Source organism: Xiphophorus maculatus, chromosome 3 (assembly GCF_002775205.1).
Source record: "Xiphophorus maculatus strain JP 163 A chromosome 3, X_maculatus-5.0-male, whole genome shotgun sequence".
Lineage (NCBI taxonomy): Eukaryota > Metazoa > Chordata > Actinopteri > Cyprinodontiformes > Poeciliidae > Xiphophorus > Xiphophorus maculatus.
The window spans coordinates 26296252-26311110 of record NC_036445.1 but is presented as its reverse complement, the minus strand read 5'-3'; the positions used below and the strand labels follow the sequence as shown (position 1 = coordinate 26311110).

Here is a 14859-nt window from a genome sequence, read left to right as displayed (position 1 = left end):
AAATTGAGGTTCAGTTCAGACTTTGTATGGTAATAAAATATTCAGCTTGTTGGATAGTTTGATCATTTGTGTAGTAAAAAAAAAAAAGGAATGTGGAGAGACAGAGCAATGGAAGGATTTAATTTATTTAGGAACGTTAATAATAACACACTATCCCTCTACCCCCACAAAATGAGTAATGAAAATGTGAATTAAAAAATACAGTGGGAATAAATAACATGTTATGGGACAGAAGTCATTGGGAATCTTCATGGGCTTTGTCCATATTTAATTTAATCCACAGGAAAAGCTAAAAAAAAAAAACATCTTCATTGTCTACAACCTTTGCCTTTACATTTTAGCCAAGTCATTATTTTTAAAAAAGACAAATGTCATCTTACTAAAATCTGTTTTATTGAGAGCCATCTTAACTTACTATGAGTCATTAAAGAGACCTAAAAAGATTTTATGTTTGGTGCATTTTGCCCAAAATGCTAAATCATCTCTAGCTAAAGATTCAAAAATATTTGCTAACTTGCTGTCTCTCCAGTAGATGGCGATGTTAATCTGTAAAGTGGATCCTCGTTCTCAGCCTCCTGCCTTCAGCATTTTTTCCCCCCAACTCTTCATTCGACAGGATTGACTGGGCGGCCCAACCACTTTCCTTGACGGCTGAACAATGATTTTATCATTCGACAGGGTTTCTTTTCTCACGCTGTCTGTAAAAAGACGGCGTGCCAAACTTGTTGTTTTCATTAGCGACTCATTAGGCGTATTTATTTACTATTTATTTATTTTAATAAAGCTTATTAGTGACCTAAGCCTTAAAGTTTAGCCTCAAGTTGTTTCCCTGCCATGATGCTCATCATCTCACTCCTGCTTATCGCTCCTTTTAGATAGCGCTAAATAATCTTGCTTTTTTCATCATGTTGTTATATAAAGTGGAGCAGTTCATATTTTTATTGACTCTTATGTGTGTTCTGCTTTGTGTTTTTCAGGTGAGTGCCCTATCCTCTCTTTTCCTATTCATAATTGGAGCGGTTGTTGCGTGAGGACAGCGGGGAACGGCTGACGAACAAGTACTCTAATCAAGTTAGCCGAATGCCACAATGCACACACACTCGTCTTAACACTTCAGTGTTAAGACGAGTAAAAAAACCCCACATACCTGAAGCATGGATTTGACGGCCTTGCTGTGAGTTTCTGACAGGTTTTAAGCTGCAACAAATAAATGAGTCACGCCCCGGAGGAATCGGGTTAAGATTTGCCCTCACAGGCAATCCCTCTCGTCTGAGGTACATCTGGAATGTTTTTACACCCGACACGGGTGGAACCATGGCCGGGGTTGAGGCCCCCAACCCCTGGGGGCGAATCGCTGGCCTCCCTCTCGTTAGAGAGCAGTCGCCCCGCATCCTGTGATTTGTTGCCTCTTTGGTTGGCGCACCTCGAGGCATGTCGTGAAACGGATGACTGGGTTGCAGCCTGACAGAAAAAGCACCACCTGCTTCGGGATGTTTTATTTGCTTGCCGCTCAGTGGATGTAAAATTGCTCGACTGCGAATACTTGCGCAGACGAGTTGGGCAACAATGCGTTCTTAATTGCTCTGAAGTTTACTCACTGAGGGAGGGGAAGAGAAAAGTCTAGCGTGTGCATAATGTGCATTTCAGTAATTGTAATGTTCTGCTGCAGAACAGATCTTGGTCTCCTCTGGCCTCGCAACAGGTCACAATGTACCGGGTCATATTTCTTTACCGGAGGGAGAGGTTGAACAGTTAGACTCGACGCAACCTGAACGAAGGCCTTGGCAAAGCTACAAAGGGAAGCAGCTGAATGCTAACAGGTGATCCAACTGGTTTTTGTTTTCAGGGAGCTGCTAGCATTATATTTCTTTGATACCCGAGTACAACGAATTCATCTGCCGTCCACAGAGTTCTGGGAGGCTGCATTTACTGACCACCCTTCACATATTCATTTACTATATAGACTGTGCTATTATCGAAGAAAGAAAATATTTTATTATTTTTCCTAACAACGAATCAACTACAATTAAAATGCGTCAATGAAGCATAAATTAAGCTCCTACTTTTCTCTTTTGTCTGGACTGAACACACTTTTAGCATACATAGTAACTGTCAAATTCTTCAACATTTATGAAGGATGTTGATCAAAACATTCAAAATTATTCATCATGTCCTCTACAGATTTAGGTTTAGAATTAATTGACCTAGAAGTTTGTTTCTGATAAGTTATCAGTCAGCAATCTCTTTAAATATATTTATATATAAAATGTAAAAATATATATATAAATGTTTTTTTTTAAAAAAGAAAAGCATCTAGGTAGAATTAAAAGATTACTTTAAGCAAGGAGTATCCAAACTTTTTGCCACATGGGCCTAAAGTTATGAGTTGAAAGTACTTGCAGGCCAAAAATATGTAAATAATTTTATCCAATTTTTGTTAGTTGTTTTTTTTTTTGTAGAAAAGAAATGTCATTCACTGCAGATCTAAAGTTTAATGGAAAAATTTTTGCACATTTTCAGTAATAAAGAAAGCTCATCCAGTTTTCAAATTCTTCTAGGCTTGATTGAACAATTTTTTTCTGTTTATGAGAAACAGATTTGGGTCTTTTTTCTTTCAAAATACTTTCTTTATTTAGTGAAGTTTAATAAATCAAATAAAAGCTGATTGAGGTGCAGCAATGTAGACGTGGTTCTACTTATTATAAAAGCTTCATCATACAAATCCATTAACTTTTTCCATTGTAATAAAATAATGTTATGCACCCTGGTTAAAGATATTAAAGTTTGCAGCAAATTTGCTTCAACCGTCTGGGATGGGTAGAATTGGTACCCTCTTTGAATTTTGCAGGGGCAGCACAGAATCACTCCAAAGTTAGGTTGGCTTCCCTTGTGTTTGTCAAAAATGTCCATATAAATAATTCCCTTAAACCAAACACGTTTTATTTATCTTGCAGCTTCTATGTTTGAGTTAGTTTCAGGCCTTTGTTCCCAGAAATTTCAAGGAATGATTGAGGTTTGGTTCCTCTTATGCCTGAATCTAACAACGGCGTAATGATGAATGTCGGCGCTACATTTTTTTCACACATGAAATAAATATTTTATAGAATAAAATAAGTTCAGCTTTAATCAGTCAATACAATTTATGCTTGTCTGATTCCAGAGCAGCCTAGAAACGTTCCCTGTACATTTGCTTTCATAAGGAGAAGAAGGTTTTCATGAATCCTAAATTGTGCTGTAGAGAATCAGATCACGGTCTGACTGCACCAAAAACTTTGAGCTGTTCACTTGATGCTTTCGCTGGTTGTGCTATGCACTCTGCTCTGTTGGGTTACACATCCAGAAAGACAAATCATTAGCAGAAATACTTTCCTTGATGCTGTAAAAGTCTGGGTTTTTGGGACTTGGACATGCTGTTGGCAATAGTTGAGCTCACCACATTGTTCCCAGTTGCAGAACTCCTCCTCATTGGTTCGTTCCAACAGCGAAGGAAAAAAAGAAACGTGGCTTTTGTTTTTGCTGCTGTTCTGCCTTTAAACGCTGGACCTTTGGCTTTAGATGTAACAAAGAAAAAGACAGGAAATGCTGCCACGCAAAAGGAAAGCGGAATGGCATCGCCTGCAGGAATGAGGACACACGAACTGTGTGGGTGGGGTTGGAATCCTAGTCCTAAGCTGCTTTTATCCAATAAAAGTGGTTGTTTACTTTGCAGGTTTAACAATGTAGGGTTTACTTTAGGAGGCTATTATTGCTTCCAGTGTACTGTACTTTGAACATGTGTTTAAACGATCATTACGTGCGTGAGCTTTGTTTCTTGGACCTCGGCCTTAGAGAGATTCACATGAAAAAAAACAATTATGTCCTGAAATCAATTTTTACATTTCATAAGTAAAGATGCACCAATAATAGATTTTGTAGATTGATTTTGATTGTGGGTTTTTCTAAAGTCTGGACCTGCTGATGCTGACTTTTAGCTAGTTCCAGTTTCTCTTAGGAACCGAGTACATTCCACAAAATACGATTTCTCTATTTTCTCTATACATTAATGTAACTTTCTAAGTAATATAATATTGTCATAAAAAAATAAATAAAATAACAGAGCTGTTTTTTCCCCCATCAGTAAAATCAATGATGCTTACAGGATGTATTTTTGCTAATTTAACTACAAGAAATATAGGATTCTTCAGTGAAAAAGAAGATTTTAACTTAGTATGTTTGGCACACCTCAAAATATATACAATAATCATAGTAATGATGATAATAATAATACATAGAACTCCACAATGCCATGTAGCATTAAAACGTTTCCTCAAGATTTATTCAAAATAAAAAAAATACATCTATTTTCAATTGAATACTTGAGAAAAACAGTCGGATGTTATGCAACGTGTCAGAATCGGTCATTTTGTTTAAAGTTGCCGTACACACAGCTTTGTAAAGCCTACTAGTTCTGAACAATTTAGTTTTATTATTATTTACATTAGGACCAGAGGTGATGTTCCACAATGTGCAGGAAAGTGCAGGGATTGTTGTACCACTATTCAATAAAGCAGAACAAAACAAATATTTCAAAACAAAGAAAACAGGATTTGAGCTACTGAAGTGACATTTAAATGGTTCCCAGTGTAGCATTTGGTAATGTATATTGCTAAAACATTGCCTAACTCTGTTAATAATTATTGCTCTGTTGTAAAGTTCCATTTTTATCGTGTTATGTAGTTCTAGAATCACACTGATAGGTGGCAGTAGCGCTCCATAGGAGGTGAGAGAAGTGTGAGAAACCACACCCGTCCGCGAATAGCTAAAATCCTTAAGCACCAATACTTAAGATCCAATCAAAAGACACCGTTAGCTACCTATTTTCATAAAATATATCTTAATATCCATAAATACGCACAGTGGAAACCATTTTAGTACTGCCACGGAAGCTAACATCTACAGACTTCCTTCTCTCTGCTTTTGAGGATTCAGCTAATCAGCGCCAAGGAAAATAACAGGTGCTGCTGGATTGGCTGATATGGTAAGACCAGCCAATAGAGCATCAGGTAGCACTGCGCCTAAGAATGTTAGTTTTCCAAGCTACATGCTCTTTCAGATATTTTCAATATGCTGGGTAGGATTTTTCCACAAAAATGTAACTTGGAGTTCTGCTCCACAGAAAAGTCTCTGAGTTAGTAAATTTGCAAAAACTGAAACCTAAATAGGCATTTAGGTGAAAAGGTCACCCATAAAGAGAAGACTTTATGTCTCAGATACATAAACTCAGGGTTACATAAAAAAAATACAGTGACTTGCATGGTTAGCTTAACTTAGCCTATGTTCTCTGCTGAATTAGCGTCACCGACTGCTAAATGCAGGAAGTTTCATGACATAAGTTGATTTATCTGCTGGTTTTAAAGACTTTGCAGTGATGTGTTCAGCTTTGTTTTATTTGCCTAAATCTCCTCTGCTGTTAAAAAGTAGCAACCTTAACAAAACGTTTGTGTCCTTTTGTATCGGAGCGTTTATGTCACGGCAACCTGTTACATCTGATGTATTCACGGTTCAGGGAAGAAAAAACAATGATCAGATTTTAAGTTTACGACTGCCAATCACCGATCCAGTCAGGTGTTAAATCATCAAGTTATGTACCTCTCCATCTTTGATCTTTGATAACATTCCATCGCTGCTCCTTGTGTCTCTCCGTCCTGTTTTTGTTTGGGTACCAGGCTATAAAATATCTTCTCCTTAGCATCCACTACATGAAACGGCATGCCGGGTGCGTTTCCACTCTACAAATTATACAGTCCCGCTGCAACATTCCCGAGGCCTTGTTTGAGAACATCTTGCGAAAGTGAGCAAAGCCTTTGCGCAATGCAGTCACATTGCCATCACTCATCGCTGCACATGGCATTGATTTCTCTCGGCAGATAACCGTGTGAATTGAAAGCTGTCTGTTCTTGACGACTTCACCTCCGGGTTTCAAGGAGCGATCGTTCCCCGCTTATCTTCTTCAGATCACCTGAAAACCTAACCCTGACCTCCTGTGTTTCTTAGTCTTTGTCATTTTTTTCTCCAAATACATCGATTACAGCTTGGATTTAAGAAGTTAATTGACCCTTTTTTTTTCTGTTGTAGTTTTTTTTCCACTAAAGAGTCACCAGAACCCTCTCCTGGTTGCAGAAATAGCTCATTTGTGGAAGACGCAGATGATGGCGGGGAGTCACCGCTGTCTGTAACTCGACTCCAGAGCTGTGGCAGAAAGGCCCTTTTCTCTGCCTACTCATTTAGTTACTTTACTGTATGACTTTTTTTTTTTTTTTTTTTTGGACAACAGTTTTCAGTCAGTTTTTCTGTTTCGCTCCGAGGACAGAAAGAATGCATCTGATTCATCCTCACCAGAACTGGGAGGGTTTTCTGGCTTCGAGGATAGTAAATCTAACTATGTGTGGGATCTTAACTTTAGTTCGAGCGAGGAACGCACCTGCGTTCTGTTTGCCTCCGTTTCATTCGCTGCTCATCAGGATCTTTGTCTAAACTTAAAGCCCGCAGCCTCTTCAGGTTACAATACAAATGTCCACAAACATAGCGCAGCATCTCAAAGCCCCGCAGTCTGGACCTCGTGTCGGGTTTTTGTTGTTTGATTGCCGGTTGCCCCTGGCAGCAGCAACGGCGCACATGCTCTGCACGGCCCTCAGTCGTGGACGGCGGGGCATATTATTTGCCTAACCTGCGGGCTGTGTCGCTACAGCAACCAAAGTATGACCGCTCCCAAGTGTAATTGCAGATGATGACTCATAGAGACAACTATTTAGGTACTTCCTTTTTCACACACACAAAAAAAAGAAAGGGGAAAAAAAAGCATAGTTTGAATGTGTTGTAGTTGCACAGATGTGTTGGTTTCTGTGTTTCTGGTTGGCACAGAGGGGCCGGACCATGTTGGCAGCTACTGGCAGAGCGGGCACACCCTGCAGCCATTTTACACCTTCCTCACTGCCCGGAGTGAAGCTCCATTTTGTGATGGGCAGCCTCTATTTCTATTTAAATATGATTTACATGGAATTATCCTTTGGGAAGGATTCAAATCCTTTCAGCTTTTTTTTTTCTAAGTACAATTGTTTTCAATAAACTAGAATATACCGAAGAGTCTCGTTTTTCCAGATGACTTCAGTGTAATGTGTTTCACTTTGGGCAGAAACACACTACAACGTTTAGCCAAATAAAACTCATTTAGAGCCGCAAATGTTTCAGGGTTTTGTTTTTTTTGTGTTTTTTTTTTTTGACAATACCGCTTTTAGATTAATATCTATTATCCTATTATCGGAAATTTGTGTCATTTTAAAGAACTGCCGTTTATTTCTATTTTTAGGAGTTAAAATGAATATAAAGATCAAATTTAGCAAAAAAAAAAAAAAGGATGGATTTTTTTTTTCAATGGGACAGAAAATTGTATGATAAACTTTTTTAAGAAGCACATAGAGTCCAACCTAACGACGAGGAAATCTACAATGGCATGTTAGGGCTAGGAAGTACCTTTTTTCTTTTTTAATGTATACACTAACCAGGGGATTTCTGAAAAATCTAAAATTTGCATGAATATTTGAGATTAATCTAAAAGATTTTTTTTTAAAGTCCCAAATTTTGAGATTAAATTTAGAAATTTACTCAAAAAAAATCACTGGGGGCTGGCTCCAGGCTCAAAATTGGGGTGAAAGTTCACCTTCCAGCAGGACAATCCCTCCTCTTACAGCCACAGCTGCGGTAGAATGGCCCAGTCAAAGCGCAGACCTGGATCCAATGGAGAATCTGTGGCAACTTGAGGTTCTCCTTTCAATCTAACTGAGCTTTTATTTGAACAGTAAAAACAAACATGCAAAGATTTTAGTCTCTTGGTGTCTAAAGCGAGCAGCTGCATATGCAGTGAAAGATGGCTCCTTTTTTCCCCTAAGGGGGATTAAAATAAATGCATGCCACACTTTCCAGAATTTTATTTGCAAAACAATTTGAAAACTGTGAAATGTTTTCAGTCCACTTTAAAGTTATGTGCTACCTTGTGGTAGAATAGAAAATAAAAATGTTATTGTCCTACAGTGGGAAATTTAGAAAGCATAGGTAAAAAAGGTAAAAGTATATATATATATATATATATATATATATATATATATATATATATATATATATATATATATATATATATATATACAAAGAAAAATAATGATAAAAATGGCATATTCAGATTAATAGAGCAAATGAGTGATTTTAGAGGAAAAAAAGTGTGCAAGAGTTTCTAGTTAGTGTATCACATAAAATTCTCATAAAATGCATTTAGGTTTGTGGTTGCAACACGGAGCTATAAATGTTATCTGAAGGCACTGGGACTCACGCTGCTGTATGTTGTTTGCAAAGTAATGATGTCTCTACCAAAGATCTGCAATTGGAGTTTTCATTAGCATTGTTTATACCTGACTCCAATTTTAAATGAACTCAGTGGGTTTTTTTGTGCTTTTTTTTTTACTTAGCAAAACGCTTAATTACGCCCCATAAACCTGAGGAATGAGAAAACAACAAACAAGGCTCAGAGCTGCTGATGGGTGTATTTTCCAGTTCCTTGGTGCCCCACCAGGGCCTTTGCTTCTTTGTTTTACTTTCTCTCTATCTCTATTGGGTTCCTTTGTTGTACTTCTCCTCCATTGTACACTCTTCCTCTTAATCTCCCGGTCTGAAATCTTGCTCCGTCTTTCGTGAACAAAGAGTCCAGTGTGTGGCGCCCAGTGGCCGGTGCCAGAGCGAAGCGTGGGTTCCTTCAGATGCATGGGGACGTGGAGCGGGGTATCCAGGGCAGCAGAAAGGATGTGCCAGGCCCGGCATGGGCCTCAGATTTATGGCGTGGATGTTCCTCTGCGTTTCTGGGGACAGAGATGAAAAGATTCCCTTGTTCTCTCTCTCTCTCTCTTCTCTGTCTTTTTTTTCTCAAAAACACTCTTTCTCCCTCAACACCCTGAAAACAACTCCCTACTTCTGCACTTTTTTTTTTTTTATCCCATATTTGCCCCGTCTGTGTGCGCATCCATTGGGGCCTCACTAGGGTGAGCAGAAGCAGCAGTTAGCAGTGTGGTGAAAAAGTTGCGGAGGCGCCTTTTTTGGGTTTTTTTGCAGAAAATGTCAGTTCAGAGCTGGTTGGAGAGCGGAGATCCACTAGGAGATCGGTTCTGGCTCAGCCCTAAGAAAGGTAAGCGGATGGAAGTGAGCGATTCTCAGGATTGGTCACACAGAAGAGGTGCGGTCATTTTTTTTATTTTATTTTTGCAGGCGACAATGTTCATTTCTTTCACAATTTGCTCTCTAAGGAACCAAATATGAATTTGGCAGAATTGTGACTCATCTTGTGCAATCGCACTGCAATCCTCCTGACTTCCAAATGGCGCAAGGCGTCTCTCTCTCTCTCTCTCTCTCTCTCTCTCTTTCCCTCGCCAAGCCTCGATCCCTCAGCGTCGTTTCAGCCCGAGCCAACGCTCGGCTCTCTCGCAGAAAAGAGCAAGAGAGAGAGAACACGAGAGCTGGTTCGGATTTTCTGTCCGGATCCAACTGCTGGAACTTGTTTACAGCACAAAGTGTTATTGTACTCACCAGTTGTTTGTGGAATTTACCATCGAGGTCTGACTTCAATTACGTTCATGTTAAAATGGAAAGGGGGGGGGATGATATTTGGCTTTCGTGCAATATTCCGGAGGAAAGACTGTAAGTGCGGGATAATGGCTCTAAATAGTCGAAGGGTGGAAGATTTCCGTTTGTGCTGACTCTCAGCCTTTACTTTAACTCCCAGCAGGTGGGCTGCAGTCCAGCTTTAAGGGCTGCTGGGGGTCTTGCACGGTTGAATACACCTGGACACTTCAGCAGTCAGTGACACTAAGTAAGAATGAACGAGACTTGGCAAAACTTGAGTTCTCAAGCTTTTTTTTCATTTTGATGATGAATCTGTGACTGAATTTCTTTCCACTCTAGAAAAGGAGAGTCGTCGTGATCCATGTCTTGTAGCGCCAGGAGTTAACAGAGCAGTGAAGAAAGTATTCCCGCCCTGACGGGGTTGTTTCTGCTTCGTCACTCTTCAAAATTTCCAATCGAATTCAATATCAAATAAGGATTTCCTTCATTAAAAGCAGCTAAACCAACTTGCTTTCAAAACCTAACCTGGCCAAAATAGTTTTAACTCGACCACAATGGTGAATTTCAAAGCACGTGTAAAAACATCTCGGTGGAGTTTAATTGCAAACTTTGAGTAGGCCACCCAAAGGGCTTTTTCTTTTTAAAGGTGCTGGTGTGTTTCTAAGATTTGGCCTGTTGGCTAATCCAAGTGTGCTTGAGCCAAATTGAGCAGCGTCACGATCTCCTTCAGGATTTTCTCAAATTTAATGGCGCCATCAAACATTTTTCCAAGGTTTCGTTTTTGCCAATGTTTTTTATTCGTTGTTGAAACATGAGATGCGGACCTTCGCTGAAGAAAATGACACCTGCACCACAGATGTTTTTCTTCATTCTGTTCTCACCACCTGGACGATCCATTGATGCAACATGTCGCAGGGTTGTTCCATGTTTCCTGAATTTTCGCTGTAACTGTGCAGTACAGATGTCAGTGACTTCACCTATTCTCGCAATTCTTTTGAGTTTTTAAAATTTGCTTCATGTTGTCCTGTTGGTCCAGCTTAGTGAGTTTTTTAGGTTTGAGTTTGCTGACATTAAACATTGGGAACACAAATAAAAAGAAAAAGGCAGGAAGACGAACTTGCTTTAATTCTCCGCTCATACAGCAATCACTTCTTCGTCTTCTGACGTCAATTTCAGCTTCATGTTACAAAAGCTTAATCCTTTCCACACAACGCCACATTGACATTCCCCCCCCCCTTTTCTCAGTAGTAATAGTTACACGGAGTTTTCTTCGGACAGAAAGACAGAAAACGCCTGTCTTGCTCCAAAGTTGCACTGAAAACACTCAAGTAACTCTAAAAGTATTTATGAGACAAGTAAAGCTTAGCTTGGCAGAACCACAAGAGCAGTTCCTTCAGTGGTTTGATTGATTTCAGAATGTTTAGCAGCGGAGCAAAGCTTCCTCCGGCGTTTTTAGCTTTCTGTTTTTGTGTCAGCCGTCCAAGAGTTGATTGTTTCTTCTTGCCACAGAGTGAGAAATGCCAAAGACACCTCTTTCACCACCTCCTGTCAGACAGTGCTGCTTTGTTTGGAGCCATACCACGGTTAACCCCGGTTCTAACGATTTACAATTGCATTTAGAGAGCTTTATTTTTCTCTTCTGGTCATAATTCTTCTGCCTGTTCATAGTGCCTAAACATCTCTAAAGCCAAAATTTATGCTAACAACATCTGGGTCTTCTGCCAACCATGTGCTGCCCAAATGGTTGTGACTGTGCAGACTCTTGCTTGCCAACCGAGAGTCAGATAGAGAGATAGTATTAGTTTTTAGGCTAACTGGATAGATCAATGCAATTAACCCAAGGGTAGATAAGTGTCAGCCTATAGCAGAAGCTAATGCTTTTCTCTTCTTGTGTTTCAAAGGCTAAATTCTCTCCCTGTTTAAGTCCCATCTTGGCGTCATGTGCATGCAGACCCGTTCGGACATAAGTTCATGTTGTTTTGAAGTTGGGAAGAATGCTTTGTGTTGACTGTGTGACGACCCTGCAAACGTTAGCTCAAAGTTTTGTAATAAGTGTTGTGCAAAAGTAGTCACATCCTTTACACTATTTCATATTTTGTAAAAATGAATCAGATAAATTCAATGTATTTTCACGTGACTGGATGTGATAGACCAACAGAAATGAGCATGTGAGCGTGAAGTGTAGCAACATTGACGCATGGTTTTAAATAAAAGTGTCATGTGCATCTGTATTCAGCTCTTCTTTAAAGCTGCAGAATGTAACTTTTGTAAAAAAAAAAAAAAAAAAAAAGATCTTTTCTCTTTCTTTTTTTTTTACATATTTATTGAAACTGTCACTACGTCATGACAGTTTGGTATGAGAGAGATAATCTGAGAAAAAAACTTAGCTCCTCTATTGTCTCCCAGTGTTTCCACTGCCAGAAACAGTTAATCAGAGGCAGAAGTGTCAATCACACTCTTGTGTTGTTTTCTGGCATGCTGCAGCAAGCACAGCCTGTTTTGAATGCTAATGCTAGTTAGCATAGCCACAATAATAGCAGATAAACAGTTTTTCTGTAATGTTAGGTTGTTTCTCCCCCATTATCACATTTAGCAGTGAGTACACTGGGTTGATTGACAGCGCTGATACCCTCCTCCTGGCTCTGATTGGTTGTTATTGTCCGGGAGCGGTGCATTTCTTCAGAAAGCAATAGCAGCTCAGGGAGGAGGTGGATTATCTGTCTCATACAGTCATGACATGGTGACGGTTTTAATAAATGTGTAAAAACATATTCTTTATAAAAATTATGTACTGCAGCTTTAAAGGCCATAAATAAGATCCAGTGTGTGACCCTTAGAAGTCAATTAGTTAGTAAAGAGAGTTCTCCTGTCTCCAAATTGATCTCAGTCAATCAGTCTGTCTATACATGAAAGCTTCAGAGGTTTGCTGGGGAACATTAATGGCCTTTTCTCCACAGTACCTGCTCAACGCAGCTTGACTTGACTCTGCTGAACTCTGCTCGGTTTGGATCATTTGCCGTTACATTTGAGTACTAGTTCTATGTAATACGCTCACTCCCTGCCATTTTTACAAATGGCAGGCCCAATTCTTGTGAGGGAGTCAGTGTTTTGACGCAACCAACTCCACCTTCTGGTCAATCAGTGACCGTCAGTCTTCTGACACCATGTTTTCAGGCAGACTCGGTATCTTTAGTACGCCTATGTAACCCAGGTCCCCCAAAAATGGGATGGTCCCACATCCCAGCACTGCTATAGCCACTAAAAGTTTTATTACAGACGAGATGAGTTTTATGCAGTAACCACTTTATCTTCATTGAAGGACGTTAGCTGCCTGTCTGCTAATATGTTTAGTTGGATTCAAAGATGTTTTTGGGGGGCTTGGAGGGGAGAAGGTAAAAAAAAGAAGTTTCTCACTTACAAGCTAGACATGCACTAGAAAATCTAGTGCATGTCTATTCTCCTTTATCCGGAGAATCAATACTAGGGTGAAAAACAAGTGTAGCTGTTTTATGCTGGTCAACTTTAAAGCCAACGCCACATCACATATAGAAGCATTTTGGACATTTGTTAAAAGTCTCTGTACCATGTAGCAGGAAAACCCACCGCAAAACTTTTCACAGCCACTCCCATAGTCACAAGTTATTCATCCAAATCAAATCATTTTAAATGTTATGAAAATGATTCTGACTACTGCTGAGTTGTTTCTATTTGAAGTATGTTTTTGGCCTGTTAACTCATAGAAACGCCTCTTAGTGATGTTTAACTGACTTTTTTTGGGCACCCGTTAAAGAAATGCCTCAAAATGTCACTTCTTATATCAGCTTACATGAGTTTGTACTGAAATATAAATTGCCTCCCTGACTTAAAATAAATTTTCTTTATAAGGATCCCCAAGTTTAGCACATTCACGCATCAGTTCTGTCTGGGGCAACACCTGTCCCATCGGGGGAGGGGTCACGTGCCTCACCAGTCCCACTCTTAGGACAGGCTCCTTAAATTAGAATAGGCTTTTCATCTGAATGAAAAGTGAGCGCTTGCACACTGCAGAAGCATTCATCACCTCAACAGAAGTACAAGTCATGATTTTTAGACATCTGTCCATGTTCATGTCTTGACCAACTCTGTTTTAACCAAATATTGATGATTGAACTATCCTAGCCAACTTACAAATAGCTAGCTGATGGCGATAGAACAGAAAAGTCCTTTCTCCAAGATCAGTTTAAGAGATAAAAAAAAAGAAGTTATCATCTCTGATTATAAGGTATGAATACGTTTTGAGTTTTGACAAACCACCTGTACTGCAAGTTCTTTGATATTGATAACATTCCTGTGAAAACAGTTCCATGTTCCGAAATCTTCATCTTCCTTCTGGCTAAACATAACCATAAATGTGTTAGGTTGTTGTTGTCGTGTAAACAACATTACTGAATGTAGTTCAATGAAGTTTTTTGCTGTAAGGCGTATCTGCTGAACTTTATTTTTTTTTTTGTGGAATGCCTTGGGTTCGATATCAGGAGAGAGGACACACCATTGTACACCCCAGGCAGCGGGCCTTTACTTTGGGCAATTTGCCATCTTCAAGAAGGTGGTGGTGACAAGTCTATTTTGGGAAATGGGGAGGTCTGACACAGCAGAGGCAGACTCCTAACTAGGAAGTTTCTCAGATAAGCCATTGTCCTTTTATCTATTCAGTCAATTATGTCATGTTTCTTTCAGTTTTGCGTTTGTTTGTTACTTGTTTATGATGTATAATGTAATTGGTAACGCATATCTTGTAGGGGGTATAATGTAATAACTGAGCCACCCTGAACAGATTAAAACAGATGTAGAAAAGAAGTGGACAGATAATGACATCTGTACCTATATTCAACCTAGATTTTACTGATCACTTCCCACAATTATTAGTGAACATGATCATTGTCATGACCAGCCAGTATCTGTCTGTCTGTGTTTGACATTGACAGTCTTAATAGATGTTGACATTTCTTCTTAATCAATGACTTTAGATCACCAACGATGTTGCTAATTTCACCCTGAACTCGCTCCTAACAATTGCAGCTAAAGAGTTGGCGGAATAACAACCAGAACTAATCTATAGTGGTATTTCCTTTTAATTCTGCCTATGCGACACAATTTGATGGAAAATGTGACTGAGCTTTTTAGCTGTAGCAATGGTTATACAACCAACGCTGTATTCAGTGTCATAAAATGGTTCTGTCG

At 39.4% G+C, this 14859-nt stretch overlaps 1 protein-coding gene across 4 annotated transcripts in view; it reads left to right on the top strand.

Annotated features, from left to right (window-relative positions):
• Positions 1-14859, top strand: part of LOC102217084 (plectin-like) — a 131567-nt gene that overhangs the window by 45058 nt on the left and 71650 nt on the right. The window contains exon 1 of one of the 4 annotated variants that reach the window (XM_023330240.1): positions 9111-9205. The exons of the other annotated variants lie outside the window; for them this stretch is intronic. Coding sequence (XP_023186008.1) covers positions 9136-9205 — 70 coding nt within the window. The 5' untranslated portion in view covers positions 9111-9135. Of the gene's footprint in view, positions 1-9110; positions 9206-14859 lie in introns of those variants that run through there. 4 annotated transcript variants of the gene reach the window in all.